Genomic DNA, 24,688 nt, shown 5'->3' on the forward strand with positions numbered 1-24,688 from the left:
TTTTGTTTTTTTATATGTTTAATAAATTGTGATAATATGTATGATTCAACCTTTATAAGTATATATCCGTTATTTTTAGAGCGGACTAGCTATTTCCCCTAACCTTATAGCTGGTTATTTACCATTGCATATAGATATTCAAGATATTTTTATGTTCGAATGAAGTCAAGGGTTACTTTGAGAGGCCCCTTGCCAAGGTAGAAAACACTTACGGCTAGATTTAGAGTTTTGTCGGTAAGGACCCGCGTAGCTAACGCCGGCTTTTTTCTGGCCGCACCATAAAAATAACTCTGGTATTGAGAGTCCACAGAAAGGCTGCGTTAGGCTCCAAAAAAGGAGCGTAGAGCATATTTAACGCAGCTTCAACTCTCGATACCAGAGTTGCTTACGGACGCGGCCAGCCTCAAAAACGTGCTTGTGCACGATTCCCCCATAGGAAACAATGGGGCTGTTTGAGCTGAAAAAAACCTAACACCTGCAAAAAAGCCGCGTTCAGCTCCTAACCCAGCCCCATTGTTTGCTATGCGGAAACACTTCCTACGTCTGCACCTAACACCCTAACGTGTACCCCGAGTCTAAACACCCCTAACCTTACACTTATTAACCTCTAATCTGCCGCCCCCGCTATCGCTGACCCCTGCATATTATTTTTAACCCCTAATCTGCCGCTCCGTAAACCGCCGCTACTTACATTATCCTTATGTACCCCTAATCTGCTGCCCCTAACACCGCCGACCCCTATATTATATTTATTAACCCCTAATCTGTCCTCCCTAACATCGCCGACACCTAACTTCAATTATTAACCCCTAATCTGCCCGCCCGGAGCTCACCGCTATTGTAATAAATGTATTAACCCCTAAAGCTAAGTCTAACCCTAACACTAACACCCCCCTAAGTTAAATATAATTTTAATCTAACGAAATTAATTAACTCTTATTAAATAAATTATTCCTATTTAAAGCTAAATACTTACCTGTAAAATAAATCCTAATATAGCTACAATATAAATTATAATTACATTGTAGCTATTTTAGGATTAATATTTATTTTACAGGTAACTTTGTATTTATTTTAACCAGGTACAATAGCTATTAAATAGTTAAGAACTATTTAATAGTTACCTAGTTAAAATAATTACAACATTACCTGTAAAATAAATCGTAACCTAAGTTACAATTAAACCTAACACTATACTATCATTAAATTAATTAAATAAAATACCTACAATTACCTACAATTAAACCTAACACTACACTATCAATAAATTAATTAAATACAATATCTACAAATAACTACAATGAAATAAACTAACTAAAGTACAAAAAATAAAAAAGAACTAAGTTACAAAAAATAAAAAAATATCTACAAACATAAGAAAAATATTACAACAATTTTAAACTAATTACACCTACGCCCCCTAATAAAATAATAAAGACCCCCAAAATAACAAAATGCCCTACCCTATTCTAAATTACTAAAGTTCAAAGCTCTTTTACCTTACCAGCCCTGAACAGGGCCCTTTGCGGGGCATGCCCCAAGAAGTTCAGCTCTTTTGCCTGTAAAAAAAACATATAATACCCCCCCCAACATTACAACCCACCACCCACATACCCCTAATCTAACCCAAACCCCCTTAAATAAACCTAACACTAAGCCCCTGAAGATCTTCCTACCTTATCTTCACCATACCAGGTTCACCGATCCGTCCTGAAAGCTCCTCCGATGTCCTGATCCAAGCCCAAGCGGGGGGCTGAAGAGGTCCATGATCCGGCTGAAGTCTTCATCCAAGTGGGAGCTGAAGAGGTCCATGATCCGGATGAAGTCTTCATCCAAGCGGGAGCTGAAGAGGTCCAAGATCCGGATGAAGTCTTCTATCAACGGCATCTTCAATCTTCTTTCTTCGGGAGCCATCATCTTCCATCCTACGCGGAACATCCTCTTCTCCCGACGCCTACTAGCCGAATGAAGGTTCCTTTAAGGGACGTCATCCAAGATGGCGTCCCTCGAATTCCGATTGTCTGATAGGATTCTATCAGCCAATCGGAATTAAGGTAGGAAAATTCTGATTGGCTGATGGAATCAGCCAATCAGAATCAAGTTCAATCCGATTGGCTGATCCGATCAGCCAATCAGATTGAGCTCGCATTCTATTGGCTGTTCCGATCAGCCAATAGAATGCGAGCTCAATCTGATTGGCTGATCGGATCAGCCAATCGGATTGAACTTGATTCTGATTGGCTGATTCTATCAGCCAATCAGAATATTCCTACCTTAATTCCGATTGGCTGATAGAATCCTATCAGCCAATCGGAATTCGAGGGATGACGTCCCTTAAAGGAACCGTCATTCTTCAGTTGGACGTCGCCGGATGAAGATGGGTCCGCGTCGGAGGTCTTCAGGATGGAGCCGGTCCTCATCGGATGAAGATAGAAGATGCCGCTTGGAAGATGATGGTTGCCGGTCCGGATCTACTCTTCTTCCCGGATAGGATGAAGACTTTGGAGCCTCTTCTGGACCTCTTCAGCCCCAGCCCCCGCTTGGGTTGGATGAAGATTTTGGAGCCAGGACGGATCGGTGATACCTGGTGAGGTGAAGACAAGGTAGGATGATCTTCAGGGGCTTAGTGTTAGGTTTATTTAAGGGGGGTTTGGGTTAGATTAGGGGTATGTGGGTGGTGGGTTGTAATGTTGGGGGGGGGTATTGTATGTTTTTTTTTTTACAGGAAAAAGAGCTGAACTTCTTGGGGCATGCCCCGCAAAGGGCCCTGTTCAGGGCTGGTAAGGTAAAAGAGCTTTGAACTTTAGTAATTTAGAATAGGGTAGGGCATTTTTTATTTTGGGGGTCTTTGTTATTTTATTAGGGGGCTTAGAGTAGGTGTAATTAGTTTAAAATTGTTGTAATATTTTTCTTATGTTTGTAAATATTTTTTTATTTTTTGTAACTTAGTTCTTTTTTATTTTTTGTACTTTAGTTAGTTTATTTCATTGTAGTTATTTGTACATATTGTATTTAATTAATTTATTGATAGTGTAGTGTTAGGTTTAATTGTAGGTAATTGTAGGTATTTTATTTAATTAATTTAATGATAGTATAGTGTTAGGTTTAATTGTAACTTAGGTTAGGATTTATTTTACAGGTAATTTTGTAATTATTTTAACTAGGTAACTATTAAATAGTTCTTAACTATTTAATAGCTATTGTACATGTTTAAAATAATTACAAAGTTGCCTGTAAAATAAATATTAATCCTAAAATAGCTACAATGTAATTATAATTTATATTGTAGCTATATTAGGATTTATTTTACAGGTAAGTATTTAGTTTTAAATAGGAATAATTTATTTAATAAGAGTTAATTAATTTCGTTAGATTAAAATTATATTTAATTTAGGGGGGTGTTAGTGTTAGGGTTAGACTTAGCTTTAGGGGTTAATACATTTATTAGAATAGTGGTGAGCTTCGGTCGGCAGATTTGGGGTTAATGTTTTAAATTAGGTTCAGTGATGTTAGGGAGGGCAGATTAGGGGTTAATACTATTTATTATAGGGTTAGTGATGCGGATTAGGGGTTAATAACTTTATTATAGTAGCGGTGCGGTCCGGTCGGCAGATTAGGGGTTAATAAGTGTAAGCAGGTGGAGGCGACGTTGTGGGGGGCAGATTAGGGGTTAATAAATATAATATAGGGGTCGGCGGTGTTAGGGGCAGCAGATTAGGGGTACATAGCTATAATGCAGGTGGCGGCGCTTTGCGGTCGGCAGATTAGGGGTTAATTATTGTAGGTAGTTGGCGGCGACGTTGTGGGGGGCTGATTAGGGGTTAATAAATATAATACATGGGTCGGTGGTGTTAGGGGCAGCAGATTAGGGGTACATAAGTATAACGTAGGTGGCGGTCGGCAGATTAGGGGTTAAAAAAATTTAATCGAGTGGCGGCGATGTGGGGGGACCTCGGTTTAGGGGTACATAGGTAATGGGTGTTAGTGTACTTTAGAGTACAGTAGTTAAGAGCTTTATGAACCGGCGTTAGCCCAGAAAGCTCTTAACTACTGACTTTTTTCTGCGGCTGGAGTTTTGTCGTTAGATTTCTAACGCTCACTTCAGACACGACTCTAAATACCGGAGTTAGAAAGATCCCATTGAAAAGATAGGATACGCAAATGACGTAAGGGGATCTGCGGTATGGAAAAGTCGCGGCTGAAAAGTGAGCGTTAGACCCTTTTTTGAGTGACTCCAAATACCGGAGTTAGCCTAAAACCAGCGTTAGGAGCCTCTAACGCTGGTTTTCACGGCTAACGCCAAACTCCAAATCTAGGCCATAGCATTGGTTAAGAGCTAACAAAGATAAATATCCCACTTTAGTGAAATTGGCAAAACCCTACTTATACACCACCTCAACAGCCTTTTCTCTGCTGCAGGAAATATAGCTGCAAACAGAGAACCAGACTTAGCCAGAAGCATGTGGACATGTTGAGATTTTTGCATTTCAATGCAAAGTTTCTGAAAGAGTGAATAACAGAATGTTATTAACAGTGATAGTCTAACTCTTTCTAGTTCTACCTCTTTTCAAACAGTTTGTGGTTTTGTTTAATTATAAAACTGTGCTCTGCTGCTTAAAAATTGAAGAAACAGTTGTGTTGATGTAAAGTTTTAGTTTGAAGTTTATATTTGCAACACTCATTATGTGGATTTTATTTAAAGCATAGAAAACTATTATTGATTCTCTTTTTATCCCATTAGTCAATTAATCGAAAAAATAATCGGCCGATTAATTGATTATGAAAATAATCGTTAGTTGCAGCCCTAGGCACGACTGTCACACTTGAGAGGCTGCATCTGTGCCACAGCATAGATCCTGGAGGGTAAGTCTGCTTTATTTTACTATTTAGCATGGACTCCTATTGTTAGGGTTACTGTGTGACGCCTCATAACCTCAATAGGATCAAGGGTTAATATCTCCTTTAATTCAGAGATTAATTTGGAACAGTTTGGGGATATTTGTACTGCTTTGTTCTCTAAGGAACACACTGTGAAGGTTTGGACTCAAATAGACTGCGTACTTTTGGCAATGGAACAGACAGGTTTCACTTTAGTTTTTGTGAGTTGCGCAGCTTCTAATAGCTTTGTGCACTTTTTCTCATAGCAGGGGAGGTCCCTTCTTGCGCACTACGTAATCTGGTGCGTCTCATTCGTTATCCTTTCGATCCTACTGTAGGAACTCTGACAATTCTACGGAGAACCTTCTATAGCTGTCTGGGTCTAGGAGGTGGTGGGTGCCCCAGCTATTAGGGTTATAAAGGTCCCTCTTTTTATTACTAAAACAAGTCACAGAGAAATTGTTGTTTAAATCTGTTTTCTTACTGGGGAATTGCATCTCCAGCAATGGAGGACTCTGATAATACGTTAGATGGTTCTGCACCTTCTATTCTAAATAATAATACCTATTTATACTGTGAGGAGGCAGTGTTTTGTCCACCTGCTCAATTTTGTTCCAATTACCTGGGTACCATTCTAAAGTCTAAGAAGGGAGCTAAATCTGCTAACCCCCCTAGCATAATTAGTCCCTCTGAGCCGTCAACCTCTCAGGATTCTGTGGTCCAGGAGATAGCCTACCCCATCCCCTCAAACCTCTTCACATGCAGTTCCCCACGGCACGCCTAATACTCCGGCTGGAGGGGGCTTTTTCTCTGTGGACTTTACCACACAGTTACAATCTGCTGTGTCTGCGGCCCTGAGTGCCTTACCTATCTCTGAGAAATGAAAGAGAAAGGTTAACTATTTCTGGGAAATGAAAGAGAAAGGTTAAACATAGTTCTACTGAATTAGATTCGGCAAATTTCCTATCGAATTTAGCCAGTATGTCTCAATTGTCCGAGGATGAGTTAACCTCTGTAGCGTCAGATGGTGAACTCTCGGAGTCGGAGACTTCATTTACTAAACCCCCTCCTTCCGAGGAGCCCTCCTTCAGATTTAAGATTGAGCATGTGCATTTTTTACTAAAGGAGGTTCTGTCTACTTTAGAGATTCCGGAAGTAAAACTGCCTGAGGAACCTGATTCCTAAGTTAGACAGGGTTTTTGAGGACAGAAATGCTCCTCAAACTTTTCCTGTCCCAGTTCGCATGGCAAATATTATCAGTAGTGAATGGGAAAGAGTTGGAACTCCTTTTTTCCCCTTAGTCAACTTTTAAGAAGTTATTCCTGGTCCCTGATTCTCAGCTGGAATTGTGTGGTTCCATCCCTAAGGTGGATGGTGCCATTTCGATGCTAGCTAAGCATACCACTATCCCTCTGGAAGTTCTTCCTTTAGAAAACCTATGGACAGGAAGTTGGAAAGTTCCAACACACAGTATTTTTATTTCAACCAGCAGCAGCGGTTGTTGCTGGGGCTGCCACCTACTGGTGTGACTGTCAGAACTTAACGAGATAGAATCTCCCCTTGAGAATATTTAGGAGAGGATTAAGGCCTTAAGAATAGCTAACTCCTTTATCTGTGATACAAATATGCAGATTATATGCCTCAACGCTAAGGCTTCAGGCTTTGCGGTCCTAGCTTGCAGAGCTCTCTGGTTTAAATCTTGGTCTGCAGATAGGGTTTCTAAATCCAGACTCCTTTCCTTACCCTTGAAGAAAAAAGGTTTTCTTTGGTCAAGGCCTGGACTCTATTATTTCTACTGTTACCAGAGGGAAAGGTGCTTTCCTTCCACAGGATAAGAACAACAGACCTAAGGGACAGCAGTCTTCTAATTTTCGTTCCTTTTGTTCCGTCCTCCAAGCCTGAGAAATCCAAGAGTACCTGGAAACCTGCTCAGTCCTGGAATAAGTCGAAGAAGGCTAAGAAGCCCGCAGATAACAAATCTACATGAAGGGGCGGCCCCTGATCCGAAATCGGATTGAGTAGGGGCCAGACTGTGGTTTTTCTCAGACGCCTAGTTTCAGAATGTTCAAGACCCTTGGGTACTGGAGGTTGTATCTCAAGGGTACAGGATAGGATTCAAATCTCATCCGCCCAGGGGCAGATTTCTCCTCTCCAGATGGTCTACAAGACCAGAGAAGAGGACAGCCTTTTTAGATTGCGTAAGGGTTCTATCCTCCTCAGGAGTAATAGTCCAGGTACCTGCATCAGAAAGAGGTCTGGGGTTCTATTCAAACCTCTTCGTAGTACCCAAAAAGGAGGGAACTTTTCGTCCAATTCTGGACTTGAAGTGCCTTAACAAATTTTTAAGTGTCCCCTCCTTCAAGATAGAGACAATCAGATCGATCCTTCCCCTGGTTCAGGAAGGACAATTTATGACTACCATCGATCTGAAGAATGCATAACTGCATGTTCCGATCCACAAGGATCATTTTCAGTTCCTAAGGTTTGCTTTTCTGGATCAGCAATTCCAGTTCATAGCACTTCCATTTGGCTTAGCTACTGCACCCAGGATATTTACAAAGGTTCTGGGTGCTCTGATGGCTGTAGCCAGATCCCAAGGAATTGCAGTAGCAACGTACCTGGACGATATCTTGGTACAGGCACCACCTTTTCCTCTGGCAAAGGATCACTCAGAATTTCTTCTAAGTCTTCTTCGGTCTCATGGATGGAAGATAAACTTGGAAAAGAGTTCTCTTACTCCAAATACCAGAGTGAATTTCTTGGGTATGGTTATAGACTCTGTATCCATGAGGATCTGTCTAACAGATCAGAGATGTTGCAAGCTTGACATCAGCGTGCCTTGCCCTCCAGGCCGCTTTAAGATCTTCGGTGGCCCAATGCATGGAGGTGATTGGACTCATGGTGGATGGATATGGATATTATTCCTTTTGCCAGATTCCATTTTAGACCTTTACAACTATGCATACTGAGGCAATAGAATGGCGATCATTCGGACCTGTCCCAATAGATCGTATTGGAAAGCCTGTCTCGAGGCACATGCTTCTTGAGACCGCCCTGGGAGATTGTGACTACGGATTTCAGCCTTTCATGCTGGGGAGCAGTCTTGGGTGCCAGAAAAGCACAAGGTTTGTGGACTCAGAAGGAGTCCACTCTTCCAATCAATATTTTGGAACTGCTGGCAATCTTCATTGCGCTGAAGGCTTGGCCCCAGCTGAGTGTGTCCCAGTTTATGAGATTCATATCAGACAATATAACTACAGTCGCCTACATCAACCATCAAGGAGGAACGAGGAGTTCCTTAGTGATGAGGGAGGTGTCCCAAGTGTAAGAATGGGCAGAAGCCCACAATTGCATGCTGTTAGCGATCCACATTCCGGGTGTGAACAACTGGGAAGCAGACTTCCTCAGCAGATAGTCCTTTCACAGCGGAATGGTCCCTCCCCCCCTGAGGTGTTTGCAGAAATTTGCAGCAGATGGGGGATGCCGGAGATAGATCTCATGGCCTCTCATCTCAATGCCAAACTAACCAAGTACTTTTCGAGATCAAGGGATCCTCGAGCAGAGTTAATAGACGCTCTAGCGGTTCCATTCTGGTAAGACTGTCCTCTTCTCCTCCATGGAGGTTACCTTGTCGCAGGAACCTGCTGATACAGGGTCCCTTACTACATTAAAATCTAGATTATCTAAAGGCTGACTGCGTGGAGATTGAACGCTTAGTCCTAGCCAGGAGTGGAGTCTTTGAGAGTGTCATAGACACTTTGATTCAAGCTTGTAAGCCGGTTACTCTGTGCATCTACCACTGGTGTGAGGAACGTGGTTTTTCTTAGCATAAGGTGAAGGTTGCCAGAATGTTATCCTTTCTCCAGGATGGTTTGAGAAGGGTCTATCTGCCAGTTCTCTGAAGGGACAGATATCGTCCCTTTCAGTGTTGCTGCACAAGAGAATAGCTGAGCTTCCGGATGTGCAGTCCTTTGTTAAAGGGACAGTCAAGTCCCAAAAAAAAAAAAATCATGATTGAGATAGGGCATGCCATTTTAAACCACTTTCCAATTTACTTTTATCACCAAGTTTGCTTTGTTCTCTTGGTATTCTTAGTTGAAAGCTAAACCTAGTTGGTTCATATGCTAATTTCTTAGACCTTGAAGGCCGCCTCTAATCTGAAAGCATTTTGACAGTTTTTCACCACTAGAGGGCGTTAGTTCATGTAACATTGAACTCATGCACGTGAAGTTACCCTGGAGTGAGCACTGATTAGCTGAAATGCAAGTCTGTCAAAAGAACTGAAATAAGAGGGCAGTTTGCAGAGGCTTAGATACAAAGTAATCACAGAGGTAAAAAGTGTATTATTATAACTGTGTTGGTTATGCAAAACTGGGGAATGTGTAATAAAGGGATTATCTATCTTTTTAAACAACAAAAATTCTGGTGTTGACTTTCCCTTTTAGGCTCTCACTAGGATCAGACCTGTGTTTAGACCTATGGCAAAACAATCTTGTTTTGCATGTTTTGCAGCAGGCTCAGTTTGAGCCCATGCATATTGTTGACATTAAACTGTTATCTTGGAAGGTTTTGTTTCTGTTAGCCATTGCCTCTGCTTGCAGAGTCTCTGAGATTTTGGCTTTACAGTGTGACCCCCCTTACCTTGTTTTCCATGCCGATAAGGCGGTTTTACGCACTAGTTTAGGTTTCCTTCCTAAGGTGGTCTCAGATTGTAACCTTAATCAAGAGATTGTTGTTACCTTCAGGCCACTAAGGAGTTCAGACAATCTTCATCTTTGTGGTTTATGCAGGTGGACGTAAGGACCAGAAGGCCACTAAGTCTTCCTTGTCTTTTTGGTTAAGCAGCCTCCTGAGAGGATAACGGCTCATTCCACTAGGCTTTTAAGAACCAAGCCTCTATGGATCAGATTTGTGTAAGGCAGCTACCTGGTCCTCCTTACATACTTTTTCTAAATTTTACAAATTTGATGTGTTTGCTTCGGCTGAAGCAACTTTTGGGAGAAAGATTTTGCAGTCTGTGGTGACCTCAGATTAGGGTCCACATTTTTTCTGTTCCCTCCCGTTATTCCTTCAGTGTCCTCTGGAGCTTGGGTATTTTCCCAACAGTAAGGAATTAAGTCATGGACTCTCCCTGCCTTATGGATAGAAAACTAAATGTATGCTTATCAGATAAATTCCTTTCTTTCCTGGCACCTTTATACCCTGATGTTACTCCTACTTTTCCTCGTTCCCTTTGCTGAATGACATGGGGGAAGTGGGAGCAATATTTAAGCCTTTGGCTGGGGTGTCTTTGCCTCCTCCTGGTGGCCAGGTGTTGTTTTTCCCAACAGTAAGGAATTAAGTTGTGGACTCTTCCTGCCAGGAAAGAAAGGAATTTATCTGGTAAGCATAAATTACGTGTTTTTTTGTTTCATTATTCAGATAGAGCATGCAACTTTCTAATGTACTCCTATTATCAAATTTTCTTCATTCTCTATCTTTATTTAAAAAGCAAAAATGTAAAGCTTAGGAGCTGGCCCATTTTAGGTTCAGCACCCTGGATAGCGCTTGATTATTGGTTTGCTACATTTAGCCACCAATAAGCAAATGTAACCCAGGTTCTGAACCAAAAATGGGTCGGCTATCAATATTTTTTTGGTTCTCTTGCTATTTTTAACGAAGAAAAAGTGATAATAGGAGTAAATTAGAAAGTTGCTTAAAATTGCATGCTCTATCTGAATCATTAAAGAAAAAAAATGTCTTTAGTATCCCTTTAACCTTTTACTCTTTGATTAAGGACCGGTTATTTTACAAATGTTTTATGAAATGTTTAAGCAATGTGAATGCAGTAAGGTAGTAGCCAATTAAATAATTTTGCATCATCTTTATCCAGGGTTTGAAAAATCAGGCTCGGGTGAAGTTAAATATAGTGAGGTGCCCTCCCGTTACCACTGTCTTGATTAGAAGACCCGACCTCCGGTATCAACTTGGCTTCAGTGTACAGAATGGCATTGTAAGTGACTGTGTTTTGACTGTGGTTAATGTGTCATCTTTACTGGTTATTCTAATACATAATATAAGGATATACTGTAAAATAGTGAGTGTGATTGCAATTCACAGTATAGTGAGTATGATTGTATTCAGTGAAAAATAGCGACTAGTTGTTCCGTCTAGGGATATACAGTAGACATAGTTTGTATAGTGATAATAGCCTGATTTACTAAATGCAGTGTGACATTCGTTACTTTGTAAATACAATTTAATAGGACATGAAATCCCCCCAAAAAAATGCATGATTTTTTTTTTATAGCATACCTAGTCTCAGGAGTAGCAATGCACTACATTGAACTAGCTGCTGATTGGTGGCTGCACATATTTGCCTCTTGTCATTGCCTGACTTTATAGGTTCAGCTTCTTCCTAGTAGTACATTGCTGCTCCTTCAACAAAAAATACCAAGTGAATGAAGCAAATTTGAAATAGAAGTAAATTGGAATATTGTTTAAAATCACGTAAAGATTTTTTTGGGGGGTTTCATTTGACTTTAAAGGACCACAAACTCAGGCCCATAAAAACAATTATATAATTTCTATGTATACTGTCTAATAAAACAGCTTTTAACTTTAATTTCCCTTCTTTTCCTCCCCACCACTTGTCCACCTCTGCATCTTCAGATATAGAAGCAGAGTGCTACTGCCCAGACCTGACACTTGAACAGAGGCAGAGTGAGGGCAGCATGGGCAAGGCCTTTTCTCTCTATAAAAGTTAGTGCTTCAGCTACCATTTGGCTGTAGCTCTCTGCTTCTGTAGACAGCAGTGGAAATGTGGGGAGAAGGACGAGAAATGTAAGTAAATTAAAAGCTGTTTGATTAAACAGACTTTTGAATTAACTATTTTTTTCCTTACAGCATTTGAGAGTTATAATGAATATATAGAACTGAAATACTTGTTTTTAATATGACAAAGGAAGTCAAAGTGAGGGAATTCAATTAAAAAACAAACTTTTCAGTTTGCTTTTATTATAAAATGTACCCATTTCTGTAGGTGTCCTTTCTTGAAACGAATCTTCTTTCTATTAGTGCATATTTCATATCTAATACTAATACACTGTGGACCATAACTATAGAATACACTGAGGCCACCTAACTGTATACGATCTGTTAGTACTTGTGGAATCTATATCACTATTGGCAGCCAAAGATAAGTTAAAAGATAACGATTATTAATTATCTCAAATGAAAATAACAGACCTTGTCAGAACATATCCTCTTATCCCTATTTTTGATACTTCAAAACATGATTTTTTTTCGCCCCCCTTTGGCTGCCAATAGTGATATAGATTTCATTAGTACTAACAGACCATTTTCTGTTTGGTGGTGTCAGTGTTTACTATATTTTAGGTCCGCAATGATTTAGTCTAATACATGTAGCTATGGTATATAAGCACCACGCACACAAGTTAGATGGGTGCTGATTTCAGCTTAACGGGTCAAACTGTGTTGGGCTAGTGAATACTTACTGGACTTTCATCAAGTGTGAGGACTCGAGCATTTGGAAGTTCATGAGAGCATATTGAGGTACACACCTGAGCATGCACATGTGCTATATATCAGCAGTTTTTGCAACAATGTTTGTAACTGTAATACGCATAGTACTCAAAACGCATGCATGCTCTAGAGCGTACAAGTTTCAACAAAGGATACCAAAAGAAAGTTAAATATGACAGTAGACTTACATTGGAAAGTTTTATGAACATTTTAACTCTCTGAATAATCAGTTTTATGTTGACTTCCTTGACCTTTAATACAGTTTTATATTTAAATGACTAGGGTAGGCACTAATTGGTACAGCACCAGCGTTTTCACATTTCCCAGCAACTAATGGGCGTTATACCCGAATGTGTATTATTTGTGTCGTAATGTCTCTTACATTTACATACAGTATAAATAAAACTCAAGCTCTGATACATGGTTTAAATGTTTACATTTTTTATATTTTATTTTATGGAATAATTTTTTCTTTTCGTTGTAGACTAAAAATGTTTACTGAATTTAGATGACACTGTTAAGTGGTAAATGTGTATGCTGTCTCCTATTATTTCATTTTTCAATATAAATATCCTCTAGGCATCTGCTCTCATTTTTTCTAGCATGTTAGTTTCACGGACTGACCAAACACAATTAGACAAGCGACTTTGCCATGCTAGCACGGTTGTGTTACCATAGAGCTGCAAGTTCTGGCATGAAAGGGCCAAGTATTTACCTCACAGACGGCATTTACAGCTTGCCAGTGTTCTCCTGAGAATATATATCACAATTATAGCCTACAAACACGAATAGTCCACTCCATTATTATAAATACTATTTTTTTATGCTAAAGGAGTTAGATTCTTATTTAGCATTAAAATATATAGTGAGCATCCTACTAGAATTTGTTTGGATGTTATGTAAACATTGTTTTGAGTTGCAGTGTCTTACATCTCAGTTCTGCATGGTTTGTATTTATTCTTTATTGTGTACTAGTGGTTTTGCTATTATCTTCTATTTCTTGCAGATCTGTAGCCTTATGAGAGGTGGCATTGCAGAACGCGGGGGTGTGCGAGTGGGTCATCGAATCATCGAGATAAATGGGCAAAGCGTAGTGGCAACCCCTCATGAGAAGATAGTCCATATTCTTTCAAATGCCGTTGGTGAAGTAAGGATTTTATTATTGAATAAAGGCAAACCTGAAAGTCCTTTTTCATTTATTTCTTATTTTTACCACAATAATCTTTCATGGTTAAAGGATTCCAAAACTTTCGAGTTTTTTGCACCGACCATCAATTTAATATACTACACGTTAATATGTCATCACATACCAGTATTTTTACAGTCACACAAAGTTTCTGAACATTAGAAAAATGAATTTTTATTTTCTACTATGTCATATCAGCCAACCCTCAAATATGGGCTGTGCACGATCCAACTCACTTTCAAATAGTATTTAGAATTTTTGCATCTCATTAACGGGCAATGTTGTCCAAATGCGCATGTGCATTTCTATCCGTCGACCCGCGCATGTGCATATCCATTCACTAATTATTGCTGTGTTTAAAGAAATATATATTTTATACTCGTTATTGTTAGGGAGATTCTTGCAGCGCTCCGTTATTACCTGCTATCTTCAGCGTGGTCATCAGCTCTATCTGATCTAGATAAATCGGGTCTGCAGGTTTGAGTGACGTATAGTATGATGAGTAGTGAATATCGCGCATGCGCATAGTGGAAAGAATCCACCATTTTGATAACCTGGGTTATCGCTCACGTTTGGAGGATGCAAAGTTATTGCTGGTGGTGGGTTCGGAATTCAATGTATTTTCAGGATCGGATTTCTCAAAAACGGTAAAAGTAAGAAACGCAATGCAAATTACAAACCAATGTAAAATATTGAAATGGCCATTGCAGATCACTTTTTTAGTGTCCCTTTAAACATTCCGTATATTAAGTTCTGCATTTATTTTATAATTATTATTTATATTTCCCCTGGTACTTAGAGAGTAAATTTAAGATCCCTTTTATCAGATAAGAAAAGTCACTATTCTGCCAGCATCAGGAAATTTAAAGCCATTATTGGTAAAAAGATAATTGTATAAAGACTAGCAGCATATTAAAATGTGGGTGCATTATTTGGGGATTAATCATAAGAATATCCACTGTCTATTGCTTTTTATGCTTCTGCTTTGAATGCCTGCTGGGCATTACTATCATGCATATCTATTGGCCTTAACAATAAAACATACTTGTCCGTTATACCTGCTGGCATAGATGTTTATGTTGGCTATAATATTAGTCAGAATTATCTTTGTTGAAGGGCCATAATTCCCAAATGTTGAAACACTTGAAAGTGATGTAGCAAGCTGTAAAAAGCTGACTAGAAAATATCAGCTGAACATCTCTATGTAAAAAAGAAAGATATTTTACCTCAAAAGTTCCTCAGTACCCACATCCCATTATAAATGACTTCTAAGCAGCAAATTAGTATGTCTGTCCCGGGACAGCTAAGGGGTTGAGCCTCATGCACTCTCATGTTATTTCCCTATTCAGTTTAAAGGACGTTTACTATGAAATCTCATGAGAGTTAAGTCAAATCACACTAAAAGAGTTCATGACCTCAGCACTGTTGATGCTGATTGGCTGCAGTTCATTTCTTCATTATTTTATTTTTTTACCTGCAGCTGGGCAACAACTGAGTATAACTTTTTACACAGAACTTACTCTGCTGAGCTGAGGAGATTGTGAGGTAAAATATCTTCCCTTTTTTACATAGAGATGCTCAGGTGATATTTCTTTCATGTAATTAGCAAGAGTCCATGAGCTAGTGACGTATGGGATATACAGTCCTACCAGGAGGGGCAAAGTTTCCCAAACCTCAAAATGCCTATAAATACACCCCTCACCACACCCACAAATCAGTTTTACAAACTTTGCCTCCTATGGAGGTGGTGAAGTAAGTTTGTGCTAGATTCTACGTTGATATGCGCTCCGCAACAGGTTGGAGCCCGGTTTTCCTCTCAGCGTGCAGTGAATGTCAGAGGGATGTGAGGAGAGTATTGCCTATTTGAATGCAACGATCTCCTTCTACGGGGTCTATTTCATAGGTTCTCTGTTATCGGTCGTAGAGGTTCATCTCTTACCTCCCTTTTCAGAGCGACGATATACTCTTATATATATACCATTACCTCTGCTGATTTTCGTTTCAGTACTGGTTTGGCTTTCTACAACATGTAGACGAGTGTCCTGGGGTAAGTAAGTCTTATTTTCTGTGACACTCTAAGCTATGGTTGGGCGCTTTTTTATAAAGTTCTAAATATATGTATTCAAACATTTATTTGCCTTGACTCAGGATGTTCAACATTCCTTATTTTCAGACAGTCAGTTTCATATTTGGGATAATGCATTTGAATCAATTTGACTTTTTCCCTGTGGGCTGTTAGAGCTCGCGGGGGCTGAAAATGCTTCATTTTATTGTGTCATTCTTGGCGCAGACTTTTTTGGCGCAAAAAATCTTTTCTGTTTCCGGCGTCATACGTGTCGCCGGAAGTTGCGTCATTTTTTGACGTTCTTTTGCGCCAAAAAATGTCGGCGTTCCGGATGTGGCGTCATTTTTTGGCGCCAAAAGCATTTAGGCGCCAAATAATGTGGGCGTCTTATTTGGCGCTAAAAAAATATGGGCGTCGCTTTTGTCTCCACATTATTTAAGTCTCTTTTTTCATTGCTTCTGGTTGCTAGAAGCTTGTTCTTTGGCATTTTTTCCCATTCCTGAAACTGTCATTTAAGGAATTTGATCAATTTTGCTTTATATGTTGTTTTTTCTCTTACATATTGCAAGATGTCTCATGTTGCATCTGAGTCAGAAGATACTTCAGGAAAATCGCTGCCTGGTGCTGGAACTACCAAAGCTAAGTGTATCTGCTGTAAACTTTTGGTAGCTGTCCCTCCAGCTGTTGTTTGTATTAAATGTCATGACAAACTTGTTAATGCAGAAAATATTTCCTTTAGTAAAATACCATTACCTGTTGCAGTTCCATCAACATCTAATGTTCAGAGTGTTGCTGATAACATAAGAGATTTTGTTTCTGAATCTATTAAGAAGGCTATGTCTGTTATTCCTCCTTCTAGTAAACATAAAAAGTCTTTTAAAACTTCTCTTTATCCAGATGAATTTTTAAATGAACATCATCATTCTAAATCTAATGATTCTTCTGGTTCAGAGGATTCTGTTTCAGAGGTTGATGCTGATAAATCTTCATATTTATTTAAAATGGAATTTATTCGTTCTTTACTTAAAGAAGTCCTAATTGCATTAGAAATTGAGGATTCTGGTCCTCTTGATACTAAATCTAAACGTTTAGACAAGGTCTTTAAATCTCCTGTAGTTATTCCAGAAGTTTTTCCTGTTCCTGGTGCTATTTCTGAAGTAATTTCCAGGGAATGGAATAATTTGGGTAATTCATTTACTCCTTCTAAACGTTTTAAGCAATTATATCCTGTGCCGTCTGACAGATTAGAGTTTTGGGACAAAATCCCTAAAGTTGATGGGGCTATCTCTACCCTTGCTAAACGTACTACTATTCCTACTGCAGATGGTACTTCCTTTAAGGATCCTTTAGATAGGAAAATTGAATCCTTTCTAAGAAAAGCTTATTTGTGTTCAGGTAGTCTTCTTAGACCTGCTATATCTTTGGCGGATGTTGCTGCAGCTTCAACTTTTTGGTTGGAAACTTTAGCGCAACAAGTAACAGATCATGATTCTCATAACATTATTATTCTTCTTCAACATGCTAATAATTTTATCTGTGATGCCATTTTTGATATTATCAGAGTTGATGTCAGGTTTATGTCTCTAGCTATTTTAGCTAGAAGAGCTTTATGGCTTAAAACTTGGAATGCTGATATGTCTTCTAAATCGACTCTACTTTCCCTTTCTTTCCAGGGTAATAAATTATTTGGTTCTCAGTTGGATTCTATTATCTCAACTGTTACTGGTGGGAAAGGAACTTTTTTAAAACAGGATAAAAAATCTAAGGGTAAAAACAGGGCTAATAATCGTTTTCGTTCCTTTCGTTTCAACAAAGAACAAAAGCCTGATCCTTCATCCTCAGGAGCAGTTTCAGTTTGGAAACCATCTCCAGTCTGGAATAAATCCAAGCCTTCTAGAAAAGCAAAGCCAGCTTCTAAGTCCACATGAAGGTGCGGCCCTCATTCCAGCTCAGCTGGTAGGGGGCAGATTACGTTTTTTCAAAGAAATTTGGATCAATTCTGTTCACAATCTTTGGATTCAGAACATTATTTCAGAAGGGTACAGAATTGGTTTCAAGATAAGACCTCCTGCAGAGAGATTTTTTCTTTCCCGTGTCCCAGTAAACCCAGCGAAAGCTCAAGCATTTCTGAAATGTGTTTCAGATCTAGAGTTGGCTGGAGTAATTATGCCAGTTCCAGTTCTGGAACAGGGGCTGGGGTTTTATTCGATTCTCTTCATTGTACCAAAGAAGGAGAATTCCTTCAGACCAGTTCTGGATCTAAAAATATTGAATCGTTATGTAAGGATACCAACATTCAAAATGGTAACTGTAAGGACTATCCTGCCTTTTGTTCAGCAAGGGCATTATATGTCTACAATAGATTTACAGGATGCATATCTGCATATTCCGATTCATCCAGCTCACTATCAGTTTCTGAGATTCTCTTTCCTAGACAAGCATTACCAGTTTGTGGCTCTGCCGTTTGGCCTAGCAACAGCTCCAAGAATTTTTACAAAGGTTCTCGGTGCCCTTCTATCTGTAATCAGAGAACAGGGTATTGTGGTATTTCCATATTTGGACGATATCTTGGTACTTGCTCAGTCTTCACATTTAGCAGAATTTCATACGAATCGACTTTTGTTGTTTCTTCAAAATCATGGTTGGAGGATCAATTCACTAAAAAGTTCATTGATTCCTCAGACAAGGGTAACCTTTTTGGGTTTCCAGATAGATTCAGTGTCCATGACTCTGTCTTTGACAGACAAGAGACGTCTAAAATTGATTTCAGCTTGTCGAAACCTTCAGTCACAATCATTCCCTTCGGTAGCCTTATGCATGGAAATTCTAGGTCTTATGACTGCTGCATCGGACGCGATCCCCTTTGCTCATTTTCACATGCGACCTCTTCAGCTCTGTATGCTGAACCAATGGTGCAGGGATTACACAAAGATATCTCAATTGATATCTTTAAAACCGATTGTACGACACTCTCTGACGTGGTGGACAGATCACCATCGTTTAGTTCAGGGGGCTTCTTTTGTTCTTCCGACCTGGACTGTAATTTCAACAGATGCAAGTCTTACAGGTTGGGGAGCTGTGTGGGGGTCTCTGACAGCACAAGGGGTTTGGGAATCTCAGGAGGTGAGATTACCGATCAATATTTTGGAACTCCGTGCAATTTTCAGAGCTCTTCAGTCTTGGCCTCTTCTGAAGAGAGAATCGTTCATTTGTTTTCAGACAGACAATGTCACAACTGTGGCATACATCAATCATCAAGGAGGGACTCACAGTCCTCTGGCTATGAAAGAAGTATCTCGAATTCTGGTTTGGGCGGAATCCAGCTCCTGTCTAATCTCTGCGGTTCATATTCCAGGAATAGACAATTGGGAAAACGTTGCATCCGGGCGAATGGTCTCTTCACCCAGAGGTATTTCTTCAGATTGTTCAAATGTGGGAACTTCCAGAAATAGATCTGATGGCTTCTCATCTAAACAAGAAACTTCCCAGGTATCTGTCCAGATCCCGGGATCCTCAGGCGGAGGCAGTGGATGCATTATCACTTCCTTGGAAGTATCATCCTGCCTATATCTTTCCGCCTCTAGTTCTTCTTCCAAGGGTAATCTCCAAGATTCTGAAGGAATGCTCGTTTGTTCTGCTGGTAGCTCCAGCATGGCCTCACAGGTTTTGGTATGCGGATCTTGTCCGGATGGCCTCTTGCAAACCGTGGACTCTTCCTTTAAGACCAGACCTTCTGTCGCAAGGTCCTTTTTTCCATCAGGATCTCAAATCCTTAAATTTAAAGGTATGGAGATTGAACGCTTGATTCTTGGTCAAAGAGGTTTCTCTGACTCTGTGATTAATACTATGTTACAGGCTCGTAAATCTGTATCTAGAGAGATATATTATAGAGTCTGGAAGACTTATATTTCTTGGTGTCTTTCTCATCATTTTTCCTGGCATTCTTTTAGAATTCTGAGAATTTTACAGTTTCTTCAGGATGGTTTAGATAAAGGTTTGTCCGCAAGTTCCTTGAAAGGTCAAATCTCTGCTCTTTCTGTTCTTTTTCACAGAAAGATTGCTAATCTTCCTGATATTAATTGTTTTGTACAAGCCTTGGTTCGTATAAAACCTGTCATTAAGTCAATTTCTCCTCCTTGGAGTTTGAATTTGGTTCTGGGGGGTCTTCAAGCTCCTCCGTTTGAACCTATACATTCATTGGACATTAAATTACTTTCTTGGAAAGCTTTGTTCCTTTTGGCCATCTCTTCTGCCAGAAGAGTCTCTGAATTGTCTGCTCTTTCTTGTGAGTCTCCTTTTCTGATTTTTCATCAGGATAAGGCGGTGTTGCGAACTTCTTTTAAATTTTTACCTAAGGTTGTGAATTCCAACAACATTAGTAGAGAAATTGTAGTTCCTTCATTATGCCCTAATCCTAAGAATTCTAAGGAGAAATCATTGCATTCTTTGGATGTTGTTAGAGCTTTGAAATATTATGTTGAAGCTACTAAGACTTTCCGAAAGACTTCTAGTCTATTTGTCATCTTTTCCGGTTCTAGAAAAGGCCAGAAAGCTTCTGCCATTTCTTTGGCATCTTGGTTGAAATCTTTAATTCATCATGCCTATGTTGAGTCGGGTAAAACTCCGCCTCAGAGGATTACAGCTCATTCTACTAGGTCAGTTTCTACTTCCTGGGCGTTTAGGAATGAAGCTTCGGTTGATCAGATTTGCAAAGCAGCAACTTGGTCTTCTTTGCATACTTTTACTAAATTCTACCATTTTGATGTGTTTTCTTCTTCTGAAGCAGTTTTTGGTAGAAAAGTACTTCAGGCAGCTGTTTCAGTTTGAATCTTCTGCTTATGTTTTCATTTAAACTTTATTTTGGGTGTGGATTATTTTCAGCAGGAATTGGCTGTCTTTATTTTATCCCTCCCTCTCTAGTGACTCTTGCGTGGAAAGATCCACATCTTGGGTAGTCATTATCCCATACGTCACTAGCTCATGGACTCTTGCTAATTACATGAAAGAAAACATAATTTATGTAAGAACTTACCTGATAAATTCATTTCTTTCATATTAGCAAGAGTCCATGAGGCCCACCCTTTTTTGTGGTGGTTATGATTTTTTTGTATAAAGCACAATTATTTCAATTCCTTATTTTTTATGCTTTCGCACTTTTTTCTTATCACCCCACTTCTTGGCTATTCGTTAAACTGATTTGTGGGTGTGGTGAGGGGTGTATTTATAGGCATTTTGAGGTTTGGGAAACTTTGCCCCTCCTGGTAGGAATGTATATCCCATACGTCACTAGCTCATGGACTCTTGCTAATATGAAAGAAATGAATTTATCTGGTAAGTTCTTTCATAAATTATGTTTTTCCTGTCAGCTTTTTACAGTTATATGCTAAATCACTTGAAATTGATGCAGTATGAGTATTATGTCCCTTTAAGCACTAGTCTGGCTAGATCTTCATTGAATTCAGTACTCCTCAACCTCTTGTCACTGTTTTGTTTTTGTTCACTTAAAGGCCTGCTTCCTCCAACTTCTAAATTTGTCATCATTTCTGTCACCGTCTGTGATGCATGTCTATGCTTTTTTAAAGACATTTTATAAAGCCTATACAACTTCCCCTGATCTATAAGCTTATTTCTGGCTACTTTGTCAATGAATTCCAGAAGCTATCACCATACCAAACCAAGTGGACCACATATGCAATTTTTGTAAAATGGGGAGGTTCTGTTTGTATTTAAATATTCTTTATATCACCTTGTAATTGCAAGACCTGTTGTTCTGCAATAAATTAACAAATACATACAGAAAGAGAAGTAATCTGCCAGGAACGAACAACAGGTCAGAGGCTTGTTCTATGGCCCAGTTACCACCTGATAGCAGCTTTGTGTAGCCCAATTGTGCTTTTCACAGAGGAAAACTTTCCTGAAGTATATAAGTCTGAACCCACCTAACAAGGTCAGTCCAGCCCCGAAATACCAGGCAATTTTCCTCTGAACAAGGGAAACAGCAACCCAAGAAAATAATTTCAGCCTCCTTTGGGCCTCATCAGTAAGGTGCAGCCATAATCCTCTAAGCACATAGGGCAAGGAGTCAACCTCTAGTTTCCCCCATAACCATTAGGGAGTCTTTCCCCAGGGTCATAATACAAATATATACAGAAAGAGGATTAGTCTGCCAGGAACAAACAGCTCAGTGGCTTATTCTATGGCCCGGTTACATGCCAGCCGAGAGTGAATACCTTGTTTGCTGCAATTGTTTAGTATCAAGTCAGTGGCATCACTAGGGGGTGCGGGGGGTGCGGGCCGCACCTGGGTGACACCCTCCAGGGGGTGACACCAAAAAAAATAAAAAATATATATATATATATATATATATATATTTTTTTTTTTTTTTTTAATTTTATTGAAATTCAAAGAAATACAATGTTGAGATGCATAGATTATTTATTATTTATTAGAGGGTCTGGCATTTGTGAACATTAGTGGGACTGGGGAAGTTGTAGACACACAATTTTTTTGCCCCTTGAGCCAGTGCTGCAATTTCAACAAATAGCTTTCCCAGCTGCTTTTGCTTGTTTGTACTTTGCGCCTCCCCTGCCCAATTTCACTATGAATGTTGTGGGCGTGCCGTGGGGCTTGCAAAGTTGTTCTGCTAGCCTAAACCTGCCTGCCTATATGTGCTCACTGCTCAGTGACATCCGGCCCTGGGCTGTGCACTGACAGACTTGGAACAGAGTCAGAGAGCAGAATTTTCATAGTTTGCGCGCCTAAACCTTTTCTTCAGTGATTTATTTTAGAGTGCTCTGTTTATCTTTCATTTGATGCTCTGCTGAGCCAGGGAGCAGCTCTAGGCATGAGCTTTATAATTAATGCAGTGCAGTTTACATATTTTGTATGTGTGTGTCTGAGTTTTTGTGTGTGTGTGTCTCTCAGTGTTTTTGTGTGTGTGTCTCAGTGTTCTTGTGTGTGTGTTTTTGTGTGTGTGTTTGAGTGTGTTTCCGAGTGTTTGTGTGTGCATCTGAGTATGTATTTAAGTGTGTCTGAGTGTTTGTATGTGTGTGTGCCTGTGTTTTTGTGTGTGTCTACTTTCTGGGGGGGGTGACACCATAACTTACTGCACCGGGTGACACCAACCCTAGTGACGCCACTGCATCAAGTATTAAATTGCAGAGATAGATGTGCAAGGAAGAAAAATTAAACGAAAATCATATTTTCATTTAACATTTTACATTTGTTTTCGTTGAAACAAATCTAAATGTTTCAAAGCTACAGGTAAAAAGTTGGACAATGGAGGTTGAACTATAATTGCCCTCGTACTGAGAGTTGCTAGTCCTACATTAAAATTGGTAAAGTTTATGACATTTTTAGGTAGTTGGTAATCCTAACACAACCAGTTCTACGGCACTATATACTTCCACAGGATTCTGTTTTTTTTTCAAATTCATACAAATTATGTTGAGAAAAGAAATTAGTGTATTTTGTGTTTTTATTTTTTTTATGCTTTTTGTTCCCCCCTTTTTAGATACACATGAAGACGATGCCTGCAGCAATGTACCGATTGTTAACTGCACAGGAACAACCTGTTTACATCTAATAGCCTCTGTCGCTTCACGACATGCATGGAGGATACCATTCCTCACTTGTGGTTGTGTTCATAGTGCTGCATAATGTCTGCAGAATCATCTCCAGCTCACCAAATCTTCTCTTTTCCCTCCACTTTCTTCTGTCTGTCTCCATTCATTGTTAGTACTGGGTACTCAGAGAAACTATTTTGCAAAGACTTTAGCCAGTGCTCACCTTCTGCCAGTGCTACAAAGTTGAATAAAATATTGCACAGAAACATAATAAAGGAGATACTTCTCAGCCTAATGACTTGCAATATGTCATAGCTGACATTAAATAAATCAGTTCTAAACAATGACGTATTTTGTAGGTAAGTGCGTTTACTTTGTTTATGTAGGGCACTTAGTTGAAATGATATATTACATTAATTGACATAGACATTCTGTATTGGCCAGTGCTTAGCTATTACATCAGTGGGTGACCTTTCATGCATGTGCCACAGTAGGAAGCTGAGCAAAATAATCTCAACAAAGGAAACAATGCATGAGGATAAGTTCCAAAATTACACTTACAGAATTATCCCAACAATGTGATGTCATATTTTTAGATTATTCTCTTATGATTATTCTGTATCAGCTGTGGTGGGAACAAGGTAAAATCAAGCAAGATGGGCTTTAAAAAGAAGACATTTGATTTGATTTTTAGTTTTTAAGTTTACATCAATTTCCTGAATATATTTTCAGAAATCTGGGAAAATGTGGGAGACTTTAAAGTTTTCTATCATTTTTCTTTTCCGCACTGCCCATATAAAAGCTCATGGAATAGGATAATAGTAGACAGTCTATTATTGTGATGTTAAACTCAGTTATTCTATGATTTATTTGGCAAAAAAAGCCAGTTTAAACTCAAGGCATAAAATTCATGAATATAAGATTTAATAACTTAAACACTAAATGGTGAAACTCTGCTGGCATCAGAAAATTTGGACCAAAAAAAAGGAAAAGCCACTAAGCAAATGTGCCATGGCACCCAACCATGTGGTACATTGTTTGTAAAGAATAATTATTCTGAAAATTATTTCAAAATATTTTTTTTTTTTTTAAGGACACACACAAATGAGTTACGTTTATAAGTTTAATACAGTGTTTTTTAGTCTCAGCTGTTCAGGGTTTAAGTCTCTTCTCTACAGTGGCTAATCGGTGCCTCAGATTCTTTGATTCATTAGAAAGAGACATTAGACACAAAATCTAATCTCCCATAAAATATTTGTTGAATATTGAGAATATAACAATGTTGGCAAAATACATTGTGTTAATTTTACAGATTTCTGCTTTAAAATATATCTTAAATTTGTTCCCTAGAGAAGCTAAAGCTTAGTGTATTTTAAGTATGCTGCAAATTGCCTGAGCCAGGAACATACTACACAATGATTGCTTAGAGCAGTGCACAAACTCGTTTACAGCTAGCCTTAATTGGCCACA

General features: G+C 39.1%; 1 protein-coding gene across 3 annotated transcripts in view; it reads left to right on the forward strand.

The window, feature by feature from the left end:
• APBA1 (amyloid beta precursor protein binding family A member 1) overlaps positions 1-23,565 on the forward strand; it is a 458,099-nt gene extending 434,534 nt beyond the window's left edge. For 2 of the 3 annotated variants that reach the window (XM_053702520.1, XM_053702519.1), the window contains exons 12-14: positions 10,751-10,870; positions 13,409-13,549; positions 23,167-23,565. In XM_053702520.1, the coding sequence (XP_053558495.1) occupies positions 10,751-10,870; positions 13,409-13,549; positions 23,167-23,238 (333 nt within the window). In that variant the 3' untranslated portion in view covers positions 23,239-23,565. Of the gene's footprint in view, positions 1-4,741; positions 4,864-10,750; positions 10,871-13,408; positions 13,550-23,166 lie in introns of those variants that run through there. The other variant, XR_008400662.1, reaches the window with a different exon arrangement.
• The last annotated feature ends 1,123 nt before the right edge of the window (positions 23,566-24,688 follow it).

The sequence above is a fragment of the Bombina bombina genome, chromosome 2 (genome assembly GCF_027579735.1).
Source record: "Bombina bombina isolate aBomBom1 chromosome 2, aBomBom1.pri, whole genome shotgun sequence".
In the NCBI taxonomy this organism is placed as follows: Eukaryota; Metazoa; Chordata; class Amphibia; order Anura; family Bombinatoridae; genus Bombina; species Bombina bombina.